This window comes from Chenopodium album, chromosome 25 (genome assembly GCF_948465745.1).
Source record: "Chenopodium album chromosome 25, dcCheAlbu1.1, whole genome shotgun sequence".
In the NCBI taxonomy this organism is placed as follows: Eukaryota; Viridiplantae; Streptophyta; class Magnoliopsida; order Caryophyllales; family Amaranthaceae; genus Chenopodium; species Chenopodium album.
Genome location: NC_137858.1, coordinates 29,466,372 through 29,487,381, shown reverse-complemented (window position 1 = coordinate 29,487,381; position 21,010 = coordinate 29,466,372). Strand labels below are relative to the sequence as shown.

The following is a 21,010-nucleotide window of genomic DNA, read 5'->3' as shown; positions in this document are numbered from 1 at the left end:
CTTTTACACTATTCACCACCCCTTTTTTGACCGTCTTTTATGAATAATATGTAAGGAAAATATATTCGTGTAGGATCTTTTTGAATTTGTCTCAATAAGTACTGTCACAATATATAACTTTTATGATTTTTACTTATGAAAAATTGAAGTTATAGATTGTTAAAAATTATGAAAAACAAGTCAAGTGAAAAATAACAGAGAAAGTATACAAATGAGCAAATAGTGATTTGTTAATTAAATAAGCAAATGATCGGAGGGTGCAATATAGCTTTTTTTTTTATTGTCATCATTACACTTTCAAACTTTGATAAGCGAGCCAAGGGTGACTCCTTACTTCTCCGCTGTTCTGCTAGTGAGTTGTAGATGGTAGAGTGTACTACAAAAGAAAATCAGCACATCTTTTTTTTCCAACACTCTTCCTGACTTGTCAAATCAATCCTAACAAATCCTACTTGCAGTAAACAATACTCCGTAACTCATGATCAATTTCACCATTTTTAGTCTCTTCTCCAAATTACTGTAATAATAAACACAAACCCTTAAACTCTATACTTGAACAACTACCATGCAAACAACTAATACGGGCCAAAAACGTAGTAACCTTGTTGATGATGACATCGTTGCCACCGCCATCGCCACCGCCATTACCTCCGGCATTGCATCTGCTTTCGCCTCCGTCGCAGCAAGAGATCACATAAATGAATTGCGGAAGAATAAATTCTCAATTGGTTCCGAAAAGCCAAACCCACTTACTCAAGACTTGCATCATGCTGTTACTTGCCTTTCTGCTGAACTTTACACCAAGGACATTCATTTTCTCATGGAACTTATCCAGGTTTATTCATACTTTGTGTATTTGTAACATGCACTTTTATTTATTTATTTATTTATTTTTATTATTTGAAGATGTTCAATTATTTAATTTAACTAGGGTTTTCAGTTTCCAATTAAGTGCAAGATTGTCTTAATCTATGTTTTTCTATTTTATTTTATCTATTAAGATAATTAGATGTAGATATATTACGGAGTAAGTTGAAATATTTATATTAATTATACACCGATCGATAAATATGTTTGGTTTGAATTGTCAAATTATGGATCTTGTAAACGAGTGCCTGGGTGTTTGATAAGCATTTAAAAAAGTAGGTATTAATTTAAGAATGCATGTCAAAATTACACGTCGATCGGTGCGTGTGCCTTGATGGATAAGATAATTTATGTGATTATATATTATCTTACGAGCCTAAGATAAATACAGAGTAGTGTAATGTCTCAAGTGAGTCATCTAAAAATAGGACATAGGAAGTATATAATATGCTAAATATAGTGATCTTTTGCTGTTTAAAGAGTGGTAAATTTTGTGTTTTGTAATAATGATTTTAATGTTGGCAAGTTTTGTTTATGATTTTCAAAGATGATGGGATTTTAATCAATGACTTTTTGATGTTAAAAAAAAAAAAAAAAAAACAGAATGCAGAGGATAATCAGTATGAAGACAATGTTGAACCAACTCTTGAGTTTGCGTTGACAACTCAAGATATCACTAGTAGTGGAGCCAAACAGACCCTTTTAATTTTCAACAATGAAGTTGGCTTTTCGAAGCAAAACATGGAGTCCATATGTAGTGTGGGTCGATCCACTAAGAAAGGCAAGAGAAGTAAAGGCTTCATTGGTGAAAAAGGTAACAATAATGACTACAAATTTTTTAATCACTCCTTTTTAATACAAGACTTCTAAATTCTAATTATGCAGTGTTATAGTGTATTAGAGTCTGGGCAAATTTTTTACTGTTCCAAATTATAATACTTCGTATAATCTATGAGGTTGAGATGGTGGAGTAGTGGCCCCGCTCTCCACCTTAAAAATGCCTTCCAATGTATCTTAAGAACTGTTTGCGGATGCATGCTAAATATATAAATGTTACTAGAATTGGAAATGTTAATCCAACTAAGAAGCCATAGCACACACAATTAGTTGAGTTCTCGGAGTCTTGAGGTTTTATTTTTCAGGAAAAAGGGGAGCTTTGGCAGGGCATTCTGTCCCCCTTATTACCTTGAGAAATGGCCGATTGTCAAGTCTTAATGACTAGATAAATTTCCGAATATTATATAGGTCAATAAATACTTGTTTGTCTTGGTTAAATGACCATGCAGTCTATGCTTACTCTTGTCCTTATCATTGCTTAAGCACTTAACCTATATATATTTCCAGGATTAGATGTTACTTCTTGCATAATTATATAGTATGTGCAAATTCTGCTTATTTTTACCACAAATAAAACCTAAATGTTCTCAATATATTATAGTAGTATTAATTTGATTATTGCTTACTGCAGGTATTGGATTTAAAAGTGTTTTCTTAGTAAGTAAATTCCCTCATATCATTAGCAATGGTTACAAGGTAAAATTTTCTGAAGAGCCAGACAAGGAGTGTGGTATTGGATACATAGTGCCTCAGTGGATTTCTGATGAATCTATTGTTTCCAAAATACAAACTGTGTATGGGTCAGAGATCTTGCCAATGACGACAATTATCCTGCCATTAAAGCCTGACAAGGTGAATCCAGTAAAAAAGGAACTGTCATCTCTTCACCCTGAGCTACTTTTGTTTTTGTCGAAATTGAGAAGGCTTTATGTCCATGAGAACTGCAGTGGTCCGAAGAAAACTGACAGTGTGACTGCAATATCAATAGTCAGTGAAACCAATCATGAGGTTTCAAGAGATAAAGATGCAGACTCACGAGTTATTCATCTCTCAGTGAAGGAGAAGGCAGATGCTCCTGAAGAGAAGTGCAAATATTACTTGTGGAGACAATCGTTTCCTGTGACAGATCAAGCCAAAGTCAGTGGAAGAACGGATGTAAAAGAATGGGTTTTGTCACTTGCCTTTCCATTTGGCAGGAGGCTGAGAAGGGGCACTTCTTTGGTTGGTGTTTTTGCATTCCTCCCTACTTCTATGGTGACAAAATTTCCCTTTGTGGTTCAAGCTGATTTCATCCTTGCTTCCTCACGGGAATCTATTGTCTTTGACAGTAAATGGAATCAGGGAATTCTTGAATGTGTACCTGTGGCATTTGTCAATGCTTTTATGTCTTGTGTCAAACAAGGATCACCTTTGTTTGGTGTCGCCGAGGCCTTTATGTTCTTGCCATCTCATGCTTCACCATTTAAAGAATTCAATAATATCAGAGAAACAATCAGAATGAAGCTTTGTGATGCTGTAATTGTTCCTTGTAAAACGTTCAATAATCAGAAAACATTTTGCAAGCCTAGTTCAGCAGTTACCATTTACCCTAGATTTCAGAATATTTTGAATAAGATGAACAAATCAGGGACCTCTTTAGCTGGCCTTTCTTCCTTGGAAATGTGTCCTGTGCATTCTTCTCTTGATCAAGATAAGTATAGGCCAAGTCTAGACTTTCTTGGTATCCGCAATCAACATACGTGGTATGAAAAATGCATTACTGCTTGCAATCTTATGTCCCAAGCTTCAAATGATGATATTTATATTGATCTCTTGTATTTTATTAGCCGGTACATAACTCAGTATATAATGAGTTGTCCTATATTAAAGATGATCAATGAGAAGAGTGAGATTGATTGGTGCAGTATTGTTTTGAAAAAAAATAAGAAATTCAAGATTCAATACTGCGTACAGAAGGAACTTCACGTCTGGCTGCAAAAATGCAATATTCAGTTTGGCTGCCCAATTTTCTTCTTACCTAATTCTACCCAGGTTGCTCTGACAAGGCACCCAAAGGGTAAAAAGGTTTCCAATTGGTTGTTGTCGTGTGCTGGAGTAAAAACTTGCTCAGCATTGGAATATAGCTCCATGCTTTGTGATTACGTAGCGCATAAAGGGGACTCAAATGGCGTGGTTATGTTGGCTCACTTTCTCTATCACTGTAAGGAAAAGAAGTTCTTGACAGACACTGATATTTCTTCAATTGCACGATCGCTACCTGTCATAGATGGCTCTGGCTGTGTAAGGGTCCAAAGAACCGAGACTCTTGTGACTGCATCAGGGAGTAAATGGGCTCAGCTATTTGGACCAAATAATCTGTTCAGACAAGAAAACTATATTGATTTATCGGAAACTTATGCTGCAAATGGTCAGTTTGCTGCTGAGAATACTCCTGATAAAATGCTTCTCAGATTTCTGACACTCCATGCTGCAGCCCGAGACTTGCCTGAGATATCTCTTCCGAATTTGCCTCTTCAAGTAGCATCTTCGCTAATGACTAGTGAGCAGGCTTTCTTGCTGTTGGACTGGATTAGATTTCACCGAACCAGAGGTGAAAACATGCCAGAAAAGTTTATTGAAAGCATTCGTTCTGGCAAGTGGATGAAGACAAAAACTGGAGTCGACTGTCCAAGTAGTTGCACAATTCCTACTGAAAGCGGAAAGGCAATACTAGAACTAATGAAAAACGTTCTAAGTGGTTTCTCCATCGTGGAAGAAAATTTTTATGGTGATCAGATCAGGTTATATATAGATGAGTTGATGTTTCTTGGTGTTCAGTGTGGGATAAATGGGGTGCAGAAGATTATCATGGATCGTTTCAAGCTTTTGTCTTCTACTACCATGAAAAGAGAGGAAGCGTTCTCACTTCTTCTATTCATTGGCTTCTTGAAGGAAAGAAAAATGCTAGATGAGCAATGGATAAACACTATGAGTAATGCCAGATGGCTGAAAACTTATAAATGCTACGCCTCTCCTAGGGGTTCTGTGTTATTTGAATCAGATTCAGAGGCAGCTGCTGCACATTTGGTAACAAGTTTACAAGTAGTCGATGGGAAGTTTTATGGGCGCAAACTTCATTCTTATCTTGATGAACTTAAGCTTCTAGGTCTTGAATTTGGATTGGGGGTGTATTCCTTGGCTGCAGAGAATCTTTCTTTTCCAGAAAACCCTTTATCCAAGACTTCTGACTGTGGTTACTTTGTACTTAAATGCCTAAAAAACATGAAGTCTGCAGCTGCACCATTTAGGCAGAAAGTCAGCAGTACTCCTTGGTTGAAAACAAGCTTTGGTTTTAGATGCCCTTCAGCCACAATTCTTGATAAATCAGACTGGGCCTGTTTGCTGAAAATTGTCAAAGTTCCAATAATAGATGAAACTTTCTATGGGGAAGGAATCCAATTTTATGTGGATGAACTTAAAGCCATTGGAGTTGCCGTTGATCTTGGAGATGTATTGAAGATAGTCCTTAGTAAATTGAAGTCCCTTTTGTCATCATCTGTTGCGCCCGATCTTTTCATTAAGCTGTTGCATTGCATCAAAGAGTTGAGGAAAACTAAGTCTTGTATTTTAGCAGATTTGTGTGAATGCTTAATTAAGGAGGAGTTTTTAAAAACTCGACATGGACACCAGAAGCCTGGAGAATCTATTCTTTTTAATTCAAAGTGGGCATCTATTTCATTCTTTGTGGATCTTCCTCTCATTGATGATTCTTTCTACGGAATTGAAATATATGGTTTTAAAGAAGAGCTGAAGATGCTGGGTGTATTGAGTAGCTTAGAAGAAGGGGCTATATTTGTTGCTAAAGGGCTGAAAAGGCCGATTGAACAAGGACTTTTGACAGCTGAAGGCACACTTTCATTGCTACAATGCTTGAAAATTTTGATGGCCGATGAAAATGGTCCCTCTTTTCTTAACAGTTTCATTGACAACATGATGAAAAGTGAGCTCCTAATGACAAGCTGTGGATATAAATTGCCAAAGGATACTCTCCTTTTCCAGTTTGCTTGGAATGAGTTGCTTGAGCTGACAGATGCTCCTTTCATAAATAATAAATACTATGGAACTGATATGTCTGCTTATATTGATCCACTTAAAAAAATTGGGGTTAAGGTCGATCTTGAAGAGGTCTGCTTAGCTCTATCACTCTCTCTTCCATTATTCTCCGAAACTCCTCCCATCAAACGGATATATCGTTTTCTCAAGGAATTTAATTGGAAACCTGTTTCACCGGAATCAGCAAGTTTGCAGATTTGGATTCCTTCAAATGAATCATCTACAGAGGGAATGTGGGTGGATTCTAAGCTGTGTGTGCTTCATGACAAAGCCCATCATTTTGCACCTATTCTGTATTCTTTGGATAGATTTTATGAAAAAGAGTTGCTTCCCTTCTTCAACTCTGCTTTTCGAGTCTTGGAATGTCCTTCAACAAATCACTACTTGCAATTATGGAGCCTTTGGGAGGCTAGGGAGACCCTTGCACTCTTAGAAACTGAATGTTGCTTCTTTTGGAGTTATATTCTCAAGAACTGGAATCAGGAAATGGAGGATACTCTTAAGAAGAAATTGGCCAAGGTACCTGCATCGTTGCTAGATGGGAACATCGTCTTAGTTAACAGAGAACTTGTGGTTATTCCAGATAATTTGTTGCTTAAGAAGATGTTCATTGGCTCCGAAGGCTCGCCTTTATATGTGTGGCTACCTAGGGGAAATGTGCTCTCTTCTGTTTCCCCACCTAAATTATGTGCAGTCTACAATGTGATTGGGGTGAGAAAAATCTCTGAGTGCGTGAAATGCAGTGTTAAGATTATGCCATCTTCAGCTCTATGTACTGAAGTAGAGCTGAAGAAGAAGGTGATTGTTAAAGGCCTGATTGAAATAATATTGGGCTTCCTTGCCTGTAAGATTCACTTATCCACCAAGAGTAGACATGAAGCAGTAAATTCTTTGCTTACTCTCTCTGTTTTTGGAAGCAATGATAACGTACAAGTCTCTTATAAATTGCTTCTGACAGCTGAAAAATGCCTTGAGAGAGAAGTTGTTAAGTTAGTCCATTGGGATAAAAAATCCAAGCGGTTATTCATCGATGGCACATTTACTGAATTCCAGAAGACTACTGCAGAGTTCGTGAGTTCCTTTGCTACAGAAATTGCAGAAGGATTGCTTCCGGAAGAGAGAGCTGTCATTGTAAATGACCTGCGGAATCTTATCCAGATGGGTTTTCTGTTTGAGTTTCAGGAGCACTCAATTCAGTATTTGCTTGCCAAAGAGAATATTGAGATTGTAGCGGAAGACGGAGAGTTTCTTGCTACAATTTTTCCTTTAGTGGGAGGCTTGTATGCTGCAGATCATGGGAAACGGGCCTTAACTCAGCAGGAGCTATTGGCTCCTGTGACCCCAAGTGTCCCTCAAAGTGTAAAGAGAAGAAAGTTGAATGACATAGGTATTTGACATCTCTATTGCTAGCTCTTTTGTTTTTGGTTGTGAGAAAGCATATAGTAAATAAGTGAATCTAAGGGTGTGTTCTCTTCAGATTATTTTCATTTCATTTCAGTTCAGTTCTTAATTTCCTTCTCTCATAAAATATATCAATCAGAACAGGGCCTTAGTACTATAGTACTCGGGTGCACATATTCACTATGGTTCATTGCTCTGCTACTTTTCCTCCCCTCTACTTTCAAGGAGCATTGACAATTTAACATACTGGAAAGTATAAACTCTCATAAGGGCATTTTCAGTAATTGAAGTGAATATGTAGTATTTTTTTTTTAGTTGTTCTACAAGTAAGGTTATCGCATAGCTGTTACTACTTGTAGAGAAGAAAAGTATTTTTCCCAACTGCTGAGATGGAAGTCATTCCTGCATTTCATATTTTTAACATATGAGTCTATCTGCAGTGGCAGCTGAAAATGAAGGATCACCAGAATCCAATTTCACAAAAGCAGATGGAAAAAGATTGTAAGTGGTTGTAAAAAAAAAAATTAAAAAAAAAAATAATAAAATTGTGCTATGTTATGTCTCTCATTCTTTTATTTTTTGCTTTCACTGACATGTAACTCTGCTGCCTGGCCTGTTGGCTGTACAGGTTGTCATTTGGAATAGAAGAGGAAGCTCGTGATCCTATTCCCATCAAGCCAAAGAGGCCTGTTACGTCGTCCTTTTTCACATTCATGTATGTATCATTATATATTTCCCTCAAAAAAAAAAAATGTATCTTTATATCTATCTGTCTATATAATTTCTGATCTGCAGTATAGATATTCAGAATAACATTAAAATTGCTTGTGTTGATGTGGATTCCTTTTGGTATCATATACTTAGTAGCTTTTATGAATTTGATTAAAATTTTACTCATGGAAGTTGCACAGTTGCACCAAATCATGAGGAGCATGAACTTAGAGTTCAAATAACAATTTATGTTGATGTATGTGGATTTTCTTTGAGAACTGTAAAAAAAATTTGAGAACTGTACTTAATATGTGATAAAGAATATGAGCTTAGGAGATAGAAGTGATACTTATTAAACATCAAATTGTCACAATGTTTGTAGTTACTTTGTGTTGGACTGTTGGAAATGATTGAAAAAAGATGTCTACATTCAACAAATTGGTGTATCGTATCACAAAAGAAATAATATTTCCCATGTATAGCTTAAACTTCAGTGTTTGCTTACTTCGTTTCTTTATCTTTTTCGGGGTTGTTCTACATAAATGATTAAACATATTGTGTTCTCTTTGTTGCACAAAGGGAGGAGTTTAGGAAGCAATACAAACTGGAGCACCCTAATAATAAGTCATTTGGTGATGTAAGCATTTCTCATAGAATCTATATCTTCGTGGAACTCTATGCTATCCTGTTTTTCTAAGTTCTTAATTACTTTTAATCTGTTATTCTATGTTTGGTTTTGTTGTAAGGTCCCCAAAGCCGCTTCAGAGAAGTGGAAAACCATGTCTGATCTTGTGAGTTGAAGGATAAGACTTTACACGAATTTATTTGATATATGGAATGTGATATATATGTATAACTTGCCCAAATATAATTCTGAAAACTTTTATGAACTTTGATCCAGGAAAAGGCTCCCTACATCATAGCCACAGAGAAGAAAAAGGCTGAATATGAAAAAGCTGTGCAAGTATACTACAGGATAACAGTAATACCCTTTTAGTAGCTCACTTATTATTTACAATTTATATTATTACATTGTCAAACAGTTTCTTAATTGAAAGGATGAATATTAGGAGACACATATGAAGGAATCACAATGTAATCGTAGTGTGGATGTGAAGGAGTCACCTACTGATCGTAGTGTGGATGAGGAGGAGTCACCCACCGATCATAGTGTGGATGGGGAAACAGTGAGGATAAGGGAGTAGCTTAACCTCTCCTGATCACATGTTTGAAGGTAAGTTACAATTGAGATCAGTCATGTATTCTCTGCTTAATTTCTGATTTATGGAAAAGATACTAGAATTTAAACTATGTGATTAAAGGAGAATGCTATGATTTTTTTGTCATGAGTCACTAGTATATACCAATTTCTGCATCAATTCTTTTATATATAAAGAAAGCTCAGATTTCCCTGGAACTCACTATGTGCGATCACTCTTATTTCATCCAGAAATCTCCGTACTAGATTCACTTTTGAAGGCTGAAATGGATTTCAAAGGTCATCCTTTTTTGGGGAGTGTGTGATGACCTCCATTAGAGCAAGGTATGAAAGTAAATATACATGTCACGTGGCACCCCTCTCAAGCACTAGAAATATATATCATGTCATTCATTCAATTATGAACATTTATTTATGTTACTCCATAATAAACAGCCGTTATTATAGAGTTTGAATTCAAGACCTACTAGAAATGAGTTAGAAGCCTTTCCATTTTACCAATCTTTTAATTATGATTTCACTCAATTCATATGTATCCCTGTTTTGCTGTTTTCACTAAGTAGCTGTCGTAGTTTAAATTTTGGAATGCAATTAATACATTATAACATTCAAAACACTAATGTGACTATGTGAGGCATTGTTTGGAGCCTTGGACCACATACTAGTTATGTTAATAATACTTGATAAAGATTTTGAAGGTTATTGATCATCTACATCATCATAGAGAAGGTCATCTGATATTTTTGAAGAAAAATAGATTATAAATTCTTTCAGTTTGTATAACTTTTTGAAAAATGTTAGTTCAATTCCACAGTTTCACAATAATGGTAGGAAGTTCGTTCTTTGTAATCACTTTAGATTTTTAGTCCATTCTAAATTGATGTTAGGAAGTTTGTCATTAAAATAGACTTGTAGGAAATTTGGATTTGGAATGTAAAGTAAATTCTTTCATTTTTAACAATTCCCTCAAAAATAAAGTATAAAAATTCTATTATGACAAAACAATAACTCATTCCATTTTTCATGGGGTGGTATTAAGACTAGGAAAATGACTACTAGAAACTTGTTATTGCTCGTTTCAGAACTCTAGTTCTATGTACTCCCTATCTAGAAACCACAACTTAAATTCTTAAGCACGGTAAAGATTGATAATATCATCAACTCTTTGAAACGTACTCAGATCCTTTGGTTTATATACTCTTCCATCCCAACTCCAGATTTTTAATGTTTATTTTATTTTAACGAAATTGTAATGTTGTTAAAGTTGTATACAGGCTGTACTCTAATCTTTCATCAACATTTTTTTGTAGGTGCCAATGTACATGCTTAACACTTTTGAAGTAGTTTTAATGACTTGTAGAAAACTGAAAACGGAGCATTTACAGTTTGCTTTTGAGCTTTAAGAGATCAATGCACCTTTTCGGTTTCTGTTTGATTGGAGTATTTTGGTGTATTAACGTATTAGAGGATGTAAAAAAATTACCATGATGTATGTATCTAGGATGAAATGTAGTTGGCAAATGACTAGAGTATGTTTTGGATTAATGTATGTATCTAGTAATTATAGTTCATTTGAGTATTTTGTATTAATGTAAATTCTATAGTTGGGAACTTTTTCTAAATTCTATAGTTGGGAACTTTTTCTGCTTGGAGTTACTTTACATTAATTGGTAGAGTTTTCTTTTGATATGAGATCATACCCTTAAACAACATGATCTAAGACCATTGATGATGACATTAACTTTGAAGCTAAAACAACTTGCGAAACATCGTATGATTTGGAGGAAAGCTATGTATATATTGAAAAAACATCAAAAAAAACAAAGGTTTTGTTTAATATGCTTATAGTATATAGTTTAACACCACCAAAAAAAAAAAAAAAAAAAAAAAAAAAAAAAAAATCTGCATCCTTTGCCAATAACGAAGTACTTTATCTGTTCAAGAAAAATCTAATATATCATATCATATCACTAATATATAAAGCCAGTTTCGTAGCTAGATTACGAGGTAGCGACAGTTGACATTTCAGTTTTTCGCCAAGTGTTGAGCCATTATGCGACAAATAAGTATCATTGTGACACATAGAATGATAAATTTTTTAAAGATAAAAATGTTGTATAATGTTTTATTATTGATATACTTCTAATATTTCATATATTCAAAATTAATCATAACTTTTAATAAATATCTTAAAACTCAGTGCTATTTCCATCATAAAATTCATTTTATAAGATTCTTTAAAATAAGATTCATTTATAATATATATATTAATAAAAAAAAATTAAAAAATCGGTAAAATTAAGTTTTAATAAGAAAAAATAATTTTAGTTAAGTAAAAATACTTTAAGTTCATTAGAAATAATTTAAGTGCAATTAAAAAATATCAAGTTAATAACAACATTATATCTATTTACAAATAAAACTAAAAAAGTACACTATTATATAAATGTAAGCGATATGATATAGTATGTTTAAAAATTTTACATTATCAAAAGGGGTTATATGATCGAATTTAACATTCAAGCTAAAAATTGCCGATCTCGCAGCCAGGCCACGAAACAACGACAATTATCATTCCAGTTTTTCACTAAGTGTCGCGCCACGTAAACGACTAATAAGTATTATTATGACACATATGATGTTAAGTAAACAAATTTTGGATAGATTTTGTAAGATAAAAATGTTGTATAAAGTTTTATTATCAATATACTTTTAATATTTAATATATACAAAATTAAACATAACTTTTAATAAATATCTTGTACGATTTCCATCACAAATATCTTTTTAAAAAGTATTTAAAATAAGATTTATTTATAATATATTTAATTTATTTACAAAAATAATAGAGATTCTGTGAAAATAAGTTTTAATCAGGAAAACATAATTAATTTTAGTTTTGGTAAAATATATTTCGGTTCAATGAAAACAATTTCAGTTCAATAAAATATAATTTTAGTTCAATATGTCTAAATATCTTGCATTATTAAAAGGGATTATATGACCGTGTCTAATTTTCAATTCAAAAAGTTTATTCTAAACTTTTAACTATCTAGGCATTGCCCAGGCACAAAACTAGTATATATAAAAGGGAGTTTTTTTCGAGTTTTTGGAGTCACGTAGGATTTTGATTTTTTAAAAATATAATCTTAGAGCGCCAGGTAGGTTTAGTGTTTTAAGAGCGTTGCGTGTAGGATTATGCCACGTGGGATTATTTTTTGTAAAGCACCAAGTAGGATTACAATTAAAAGTTTAAATAAATTATAAAAATAAAATATTATCTTTTTATATTTGAAATTTTATCTTAATATGAGGAAAAAAAAACAAATTATTTTAGTTTGTATATATTAAAAAAATGCTATCAAACTTCAAAATTAATTTTACGTTCAATTAATAGTAAAAAATTAGATTTGATATATTAAGCATCAACTGTAGTGTTCTGGGCAACACCTATGTAGTTGATAACCTCCGGAACTTAGTACGGAGGGAGGCCCCGTCTCTTATTTTTCTGATGGAGACGAAGTTGAGTAGTGGGGAGATGACAAAAATTCGTGCTAAATTGCCTGGGTATGATGGTGTTTCTGTTGATAGTAGTGGGAGGTCGGGTGGTGTTGCTTTGTTGTGGCTGAGAGAGATTAAGGTGGAGCTCCAATCGATGTCGACACACCATATTGATGTTCTTCTTGATTTTAGCACGAATGGGATTAGGTGGAGACTTACTGGTTTCTATGGGTGGCCGGAAGTGCAGAATCGATACCTTTGTTGGAAACTTTTGTGTGAGCTGGCTACACAAAGAGATGAAGCTTGGGTATGCATAGGGGATTTTAATGAAATTCTTTATGACTCAGAGAAGAAAGGAAAGAGGGATAGAGCTTTGTGGCAAATGAATAATTTCAGAGACGCTATTGATGCTTGCAATTTCTGTGACGTTGTTGCAGAAGGCTACAAGTTTACCTATGATAATGGGCCGGTTGGTGAGGATAATGTGCAATGTCGCTTAGATAGAGCCTTAGTGACTTAGAGTTGGAAGGATATTTTCTCCGAAGCTAAGCTGTACAATTTAGACCGTGAGTGGTCGGACCATGCTCCTTTGAGACTTGTCTTGGATGAAGGGAATAATGGAACTCGTAGGCAAGAAAAATTATTTCGCCTAGAGCAGGTTTGAACGGGGAGTGATAAATGTGAAGGGGTGATCGAGGAGGCGTGGCTCGTGGGTGGTAATTCGGTGGAGGAAGATTGGCTATATGTGCTGAATTTTTGAAGTCTTGGAGTGATAAGGAATTTGGGAAGGTGTTTAGAGAAATTCAAAAGAAGCGCAAGAAACTTAGCAAGCTAAATAGGGAGGTTGGTCTGCTGCCCAAGTGAAAGAAAGACGCAAGGTGGTTAAGGAGATCTCTGAGCTCCTTCACGTTGAGGAGATTTATTGGCATCAACGCTCCCGTGCTCTCTGGCTAGTGGCTGGGGACCGTAACACCAGCTTCTTTCACCGAAAAGCGAATCAAAGGCACTAGAAAAATTCGATTTCTCACCTAGACACTGAAGAAGGGGTGCGGCATGATGATGCGGAAGGGGTTTTTGGTGTTGCGGTAAACTATTTTCAACAATTATTCTCGGCTGCTCCAACGGTGAACTATGATGAAGCTCTAGTGGGTATTGACAGAAGGGTAACCGATGATATGAATGAGGTGCTTTGTGTAGATTTCAAGGAGGAGGAGGTTCTTAAGGCACTTATACAAATGCAACCTTTGAAAGCCCCGGGCCCGGATGGTATGTGTCGTTTATTTTTCCAAACTTATTGGCATATTGTTGGTCCTGTTGTGTTGTCTCTTGTGTTAGGTGTGCTTCGTGGTGATGTTATTCATAGAGAGATAAATAAAACATTTATTGTTTTGATTCCGAAAAAGAAGGCATCGGATAAAATGTCTGAGTTTCGTCCGATAAGTTTGTGTAATGTGGTGTACAAGTTAATTACTAAAGTGTTAGCTAACCGTCTTTACTCCAGGGAGATTAATTACAGATAACATTTTAGTTGCTTTTGAAGTGTTTCATCACATGAAAAATTCTGCGGGTTCTGGAGGGTCTTTAGCCTTGAAGCTAGATATGGCTAAAGATTATGACAGAGTTGAGTAGGGTTTTTTAGAGGCGGTAATGTTAAAGATGGGGTTTGCAGAGTTCTGGGTGGATCGTATTATGCATTGTGTTTCTTCAGTCTCGTTCTCAGTTCTCATAAATGGGGCACCTTCGGGGGAGTTTACTCCTAGTAGGGGTTTACGACAAGGTGATCCTCTATCCCCCTATCTTTTCATTTTGTGTGCGGAGGCTTTATCTGGCTTACTGAATAAGGCGATGGAGGATGGAAGTTTACATGGTATTAAGGTGGCGTCAACTGCTCCGAGAATTTCACATTTGTTGTTTGCAGATGATAGTATTATTTTTTTCAAAAGCAAATGTGGAGGAAGTGAACAAAATTCGAGAGATTCTACATACTTATGAGATGGCGTCGGGACAAATGGTGAATTTGGGGAAGACGACGGTGTCTTTTAGTACAGGAGTTTTGGTGGAGAAAAGGGAGGAGTTGGCAAATTTATTAGGTGTGAATATGGTGGACATTCATGATAAGTACCTTGGTCTTCCAACGGTTGTGGGAAGATCGAAAAGGGTCATTACTAGGGGGGTTCGGGAAAAGTTGTGGAAGAGGCTACAAGGGTTGAAGGGGGGAATGCTATCTAAGGCGGGTCGGGAGGTCCTGATTAAGGCGGTTGCCCAATCTATTCCGACCTACGCGATGAGTGTGTTCAAATTCCCGTCTTCGTTATGTGATGAGTTGCGATCATTGGTTTCTAATTTTTGGTGGGGGCAAAAGAAGGGAGAGAGGAAGATACATTGACTTGCTCGGAAGAAATTGTGTGCTCCTAAGGCAGCGGGGGGATTGGGGTTTTGAGATTATAAGTACCTTAATGCTGCTCTTCTCGAGAAGCAGGCTTGGAGGTTGGTGAAGTACTCGAACAGTTTGATTTCTCGAATTTTGAAGGCTCGGTATTATGAAGGAGGTGATTATTTATCTTCGGAGCTTGGAAATAACCCAAGTTATACATGGCGTGGAATTTGGGGTGTTAAGTGGGTGTTAAATAGGGGTATTAGATGGAGAGTAGGTGATGGCTTGAATATTCAGATTTGGGACACTCCTTGGATTCCGAATACCCAATCTAGGAAGATTATTTTACCTTGTTCGTGGAATATCCCACTCATTAAGGAGCTCTTTCTTGCTTTTGAGTGGGATAGAATTCTTAGCATTCCCCTGAGCATTAGGTTGCCGGAGGACACTCTTTGTTGGGACTTGGAGAAGAACGGAGAGTACTCGGTCTGGTCGACATATCGAGCGGCTTTTGGTGAGTGTGAGGTTGAGAATGTAGCTGCTACGTCAGGTCCTTCGTCTCTTTGGAATAAAATTTGGAATGCTACTACTACGCCTAGGGTCAAAATATTGTTTTGGCGTGCTTGTAGAGGTGCTTTGCCCACCTCGAAAGAGCTCAATAGGCGCATTCAGAGCTGCGACCCTACGTGTAGTGTGTGTGGTGTTATGGAAGAGACTGAATTGCATTGTATTCGTGATTGTGCTATAGCAAGAATGATTTGGGATAAATGTGAGATGAACTTGGAAATTGGGGAGAGATGTTGTGCGTTTGCGAATTGGGCTGTGGTATTATTGGAGAATCTATAGAGCTCGCTACATGGTCTGCTAATGACAACCTGTTGGGCCGTGTGGACGGCTAGAAATAGGTGGATTTTCGAGAGGGAAGCTTGCAACCCGATACTTTCAATGGAATATGTCACGAAGCTAATGAAGGATCTGAGTAAAGATGAGGAGGGGAAGGTGTGTAGGGGCAGCATTGCTAAGCAGAAGTGGCAACCTCCTAGAGGGAATGTGTGTAAGCTCAATGTTGATGGTGGTTCGATGGAGGGGTCTAGTGCTTCTGTTGGGGCAGTGGTGAGGGATGCGAGTGGTAGGGTGAAGCTTGCTGCTGCTTGGAATGTGGAGGATCGTTGGGAACCTGCAATTTCCGAGGCCAAAGCCGTTCTATTGGGGCTGCAGGTTGCGGTGGAGTTCGGTCAGAGTAGGCTGATTGTGGAGAGCGATTGCCTGTGCCTTATTAATGCAATTAAATCACAAGAACATGGGGGAAGTAGCCTACACCTTATTTTGGATGATATATATCATGTGAGTAGTTTATTGGAGTATGTGTCATGGAGTTTCGTTCGTAAGGAGGGAAATAAAGTGGCTCATGAGCTTGCTCATTGCTTGCCACGGGACTCTAGTTATCGTATTTGGTTTTCGAATTTTCCTAGTTGTATTGTTCCTATTTTAGAGCATGAGTTCCCTATGAATGAATGAGATTTGCCTTCGGGCTTTGCTTCAAAAAAAAAATGAAATACGGAAAGTGATTATAATAAAATATACAATAAAAAATTATGAAAACACGTTTGATTAAAAATAATATCAGTTGTTAAAAAAATCAGTTTTGGATTAGATACAAATAATAAGAAAAAAAATCTTTGAAACTAAAATACATCCTTTCTCTTTTTTTTTTTATCATTTGTTGGACTAAAAGATTAAGTACGTTAACAAAATTGATCATATCTAATAATTAAATTTATCACCACTTTAATTCAGTATTTTTTCAGTCCACCTAGAATTCAAATACCATGAAATTCTTGAATGCAATGAACGGTGATATTAATTAAGAGGTCAGTCATACGTGTTAATTTTGCAAGGATGTTAATAAACTAATTAAGGGGGCTTATTTAATTATGCAACTTATCACCTGGGATCATATGTTTCACCGTGTACATAATTTGAAAAAAAAGTTGGTTAAACAAATACATTTAGCTTTACATTTTATTTTCTTTCTATTTTTCTTCAACAATTGGTTTATTTTGTTGTTTAAACAAAAAATTTACAAAATATACCGTGTTTATATAACTGTGAACCTTAATTGTTTAAGCTTAAATAAATAGTAATATTATGTATTAATATTTTTGTTATTACAATTGAATATTAAATGTTAAATTACAGGGATCCATGCATCACAGGCTTAAATCTAGTTTATACTATATAATAAAGTAATCACCAGAGTTATCCTTAAATTACATGTGTTGCATTCACAACAAAAATTTTCTCGTCCAAAGCTTTTTACTTTATCTATTTTTCTCTTCTTAAAAGAATAACATGAAAAAAATTGGGTAATGTCATATGTAGCCCTCTGGGCTATATATAACCATTAAATACACGCTTGAAAATTGTATTAAATAAGAAATTCATGACAAAAAACACGCGTAAATCAGTGTAATTAGTGTTCATATTTTTTATGATTTTCTAATTTTATATGATTTTCTTGTATATATTTAATGCTTATACGTAGCTCGAAGGGCTATGTATAGAATTTTCCACTAATAAATTAACTAAAATAGACACCCATTTGTGTCTCCCCGAAACCAAACCCAGTGATGAATACCTTTTGTGTCAAACCATAATCGAATGAAGTGATAGTGTGAAAAGTCAAGTGTTGCGGTTGGTTTTTAAAATTCTTTCTTTCTGTTTTTGAAAACAACTCTATTTTATATTAATAGCCAATCCAGTTTAGTTTGGTCCGTGACAAGGGTCCAATAATAGTGTAGTTGGATGAGGCTTGCAAAGGGCTTTCCAACGATATATTATAAGCCCAATTCCGATGAATAATGAGAATGTTATGGCCAAAATACTAAACTGGGCTCGGTTTGTTCTTTACATGCGGCCCAATGATCTAAAGGAGGGCCCAATATTGATTGTTATTCCTAAAATTGTTAGGATTAATTATAGTCTTCTAGAATTCTCTGGAAGGTTCTTTTAAATGCTAATAGAGTTATAATTAGTAATTATATTATGATGAGTTTTATTTGGAATAAAATAGTATTATTTTATTAAAATACGATTTTAGCTTCTATACGGATTCCATAGATCAAATTTGGTTAAAGATTGGATTCCACGTGAAAAGCGCGTGAAAACCAGGCTGTCGCCAAACGACAGGTCTGCCGCCACGCGACAGAGTGGTTTTGCGGCGACAGCTTGTAGTTTTATTCCTTATCAAATTCTATGCTTTTCCGGACTATTTTTATTATAAATAGGGTCCCGAAACTCCGTGTTTATTCATTCACAATCACCTAATCTCTCTATTCTCTCTTGAGCAATCCATGCTTTCTTTCTTTCTCTTTTTTTCTAAACTAGCTTTTTACAAACACAATTCCGCACTCACAACCAAGTTCGAAGTTGCCTGCGCCCTAGACGTGAAAGGTTTATAGTATTCTGAGGGTTTGGTCCCAAATCCAGTCTAAACTCTATAACTCTTTCTTTTAATTATTTAATTTAATTCTTTGATTTAATATTTTATTGAAGTTTACTAACGCGTATATTTTGTTTTTAGAAAGAGGTACGAGGCTTCAAAGTAAGTAAATTAACTTACTCCCTATTTTATTTCAATGTAGAAAGCATGTTTAGATTTGATTTATTCCTAGTATCATGTTAGGATGTTCTTATTGCTTTCTAGAATCATGAATAGGGTGCCTTTTATGCTTTCTAATATCATGTTAGTACCATGTTAGGTTAAAAGCTTTGATCTTTAATGTTTAGTGACATGCTAGGATTTGCTATTAGGAAAAATTGCCCGCAATAATCCGACCTTTTGGCCGTCCGCTGAAAATAATCCACTTAAGGATTATTTTTAAATAATCCCACCTTTATACCCACTTCGCTATAAATGGTCCCAACCGATCATGTAACCTGTTATAACAAGTTACTTGACACGTGTCGCCATGTTATTTGTCAAAAAAATAAAATTAAAATAAAATAAATTTTAAAAAAAGTTAAATGTTTTTTTTAAGAAAAACTAAATAAAAAAAAAATTAAAAACCACCACCAACCCAAGCCTTCCCCGCCACCCCTAACACCTCATCCCCGTGGCTCCGGTCACCCAGACCACCAACCCTGGCGCCGGCGGTTCCCTGAATCCTCTCCCCTGAACACCCCACCTCCCTCCATCACAAAACCACTGTCTCCTTCCCTTACGACAGCAGTCACAGCACCAACCTCCGTCGCGAAAGCACCAGCCACCAACCCCAACTCTAGCGTCAGCGCCGTCGGCCACCAACAACTCTGTCCACCCTCTCCCTCCCCCTGAACCGCTGACTCGTGGTCCCCTCACCCTGAAACCCCCAACCACCCTAAAATCCCCTTTTCCGTCCTAACCCCAACCTCCCTCGTCCTTTTTTCCGGCCACTTCCCCTTCCCCATGCCCCGATTTCGACCCCAATTCCCTTCCCATGTGTCGATTTCAGCCGCTATCCCCATCCCACATCTTGATTTCGGTGATGGTTGTGGTGGTTTAGTGGCGACGGAAAGGGGTAGGGGTGGGTCGGCAAACAACGCGAAGGAGCTGGGGTCTGGTTGCGGTGGGGATACCGACTCTGGGCCTCGTCTGGGTTGATGGTAGTGGACTAGTGGCAGGGAGGTGGATGGGGTTGCGGTGGGGCTGAGATCTGGTTTAAGTTTTTTTTTTATTTTAAATTTTTTTTAAAGAAAAAAACTTATTGTTAATTACTAATTATCATTTCTAAAAGCAAAATTAAAATTAAAACTTTTTTTTGACCATTCACATAGTGATAAGTGTAAATTAAACTTAATAAAAAAAAATTACCTATTCAAACGGTTACAGGTCACTTGGGACCATTCTGAGTGAATTGAGTATAAAGGTCGGATTATTAAAAAATAATCCAAATATGGGATTATTTTCAGCGGATGGCCTGAAGGTGGGATTATTTTGGGCAATTTTTCCTTGTTATTAATATTGTTAGTATCATGCCTAGGATCTTGCTATTATATTTAAGCTTTATTATTAACATGATTTTGAATGTTGTTATTATGATTATTATTATGTTGTTTGATATATTATTTATTGTTGTTATTGCTTGATCACGCCTTTTATGCATGTTTAAAGGGAATTTGTACTTGAAATCATGCTTAATAAGATAATTAATAATTTGGTTTAGGCTAATATGATTTTAATTCAAGTGATCGCCAATAATAGATTTATTTGTGCATTAATATTCAACCAACATGGATAAACAGGTTTAGGGCTAAACCTATTGATTGCATGTTAGTCAAAAAGCGCACATGAATACGAGTAGAATAAAGTAGAGGCCTACTTTATAAGGTGAGTCCTTTCTTTTGTAGATTGGATTCGTACCCTCATCCCCGAACCCTATTTAGTTCAAGACCTTATGGCGTTGACGATCTCATGGATCGTTAAGGGGTGTAACCTTCACCTCGTGAATGGTTTACAAGTTCCTAAAACTTGTTGGCGACTCTTTTGCTCTCTATTCTTTCCTTTTGGACACCACCACACTTAAGTGTATGATCACAGTGGGGTTCAAGCTTAGGGTTATGATGCTTGAACTATTCCCTACAACTAAAAAAACTTACAATAATTTATACAAAAATATACCTAAGAAGAGAGTTTTAAGGGTAGACATTAAATGAATTAAAATTTTGAAACAAAATGTTATATATAAGTTAGTTCATTTAAACTAACGACCTGTTCACTTCGGCTTAATTTCAGTTCAGTTCAGCTCAATTTAGTCCAGTTCACTTCCTAATTTTCTTCTCTCATAAAGAATTCAGTTCAGTTTATTAGTTCAGTTCAGCTCAGTTCAGTAAATGTGAACAGGCCCTAACTCCATTTTAGTTGACTTTTATTATTTTAAGTCTTATTATTAGGAATCCGTGCATTTGCAAGGGGCAAAAACTAGTTGACATACTTAAATTTAGCACATATGTCAATGCACTCTAAATTT

The 21,010-nt window shown here is 35.8% G+C and overlaps 2 protein-coding genes across 2 annotated transcripts; both read left to right on the top strand.

Annotated features, from left to right (window-relative positions):
- The first annotated feature begins 565 nt into the window (after positions 1 to 565).
- On the top strand, positions 566 to 9,113 carry LOC145613940 (uncharacterized). Its single transcript, XM_081668973.1, has 10 exons — positions 566 to 835; positions 1,471 to 1,681; positions 2,336 to 7,183; positions 7,638 to 7,698; positions 7,826 to 7,912; positions 7,993 to 8,046; positions 8,488 to 8,545; positions 8,655 to 8,699; positions 8,810 to 8,872; positions 8,979 to 9,113. The coding sequence occupies exons 1-10, from the start codon at positions 566 to 568 to the stop codon at positions 9,111 to 9,113; spliced, it is 5,832 nt and encodes a 1,943-aa protein (XP_081525099.1).
- Positions 9,114 to 15,947: 6,834 nt separating this feature from the next.
- LOC145613939 (uncharacterized) lies at positions 15,948 to 16,520 on the top strand. Its single transcript, XM_081668972.1, has one exon. The coding sequence runs from the start codon at positions 15,948 to 15,950 to the stop codon at positions 16,518 to 16,520; it is 573 nt and encodes a 190-aa protein (XP_081525098.1).
- The last annotated feature ends 4,490 nt before the right edge of the window (positions 16,521 to 21,010 follow it).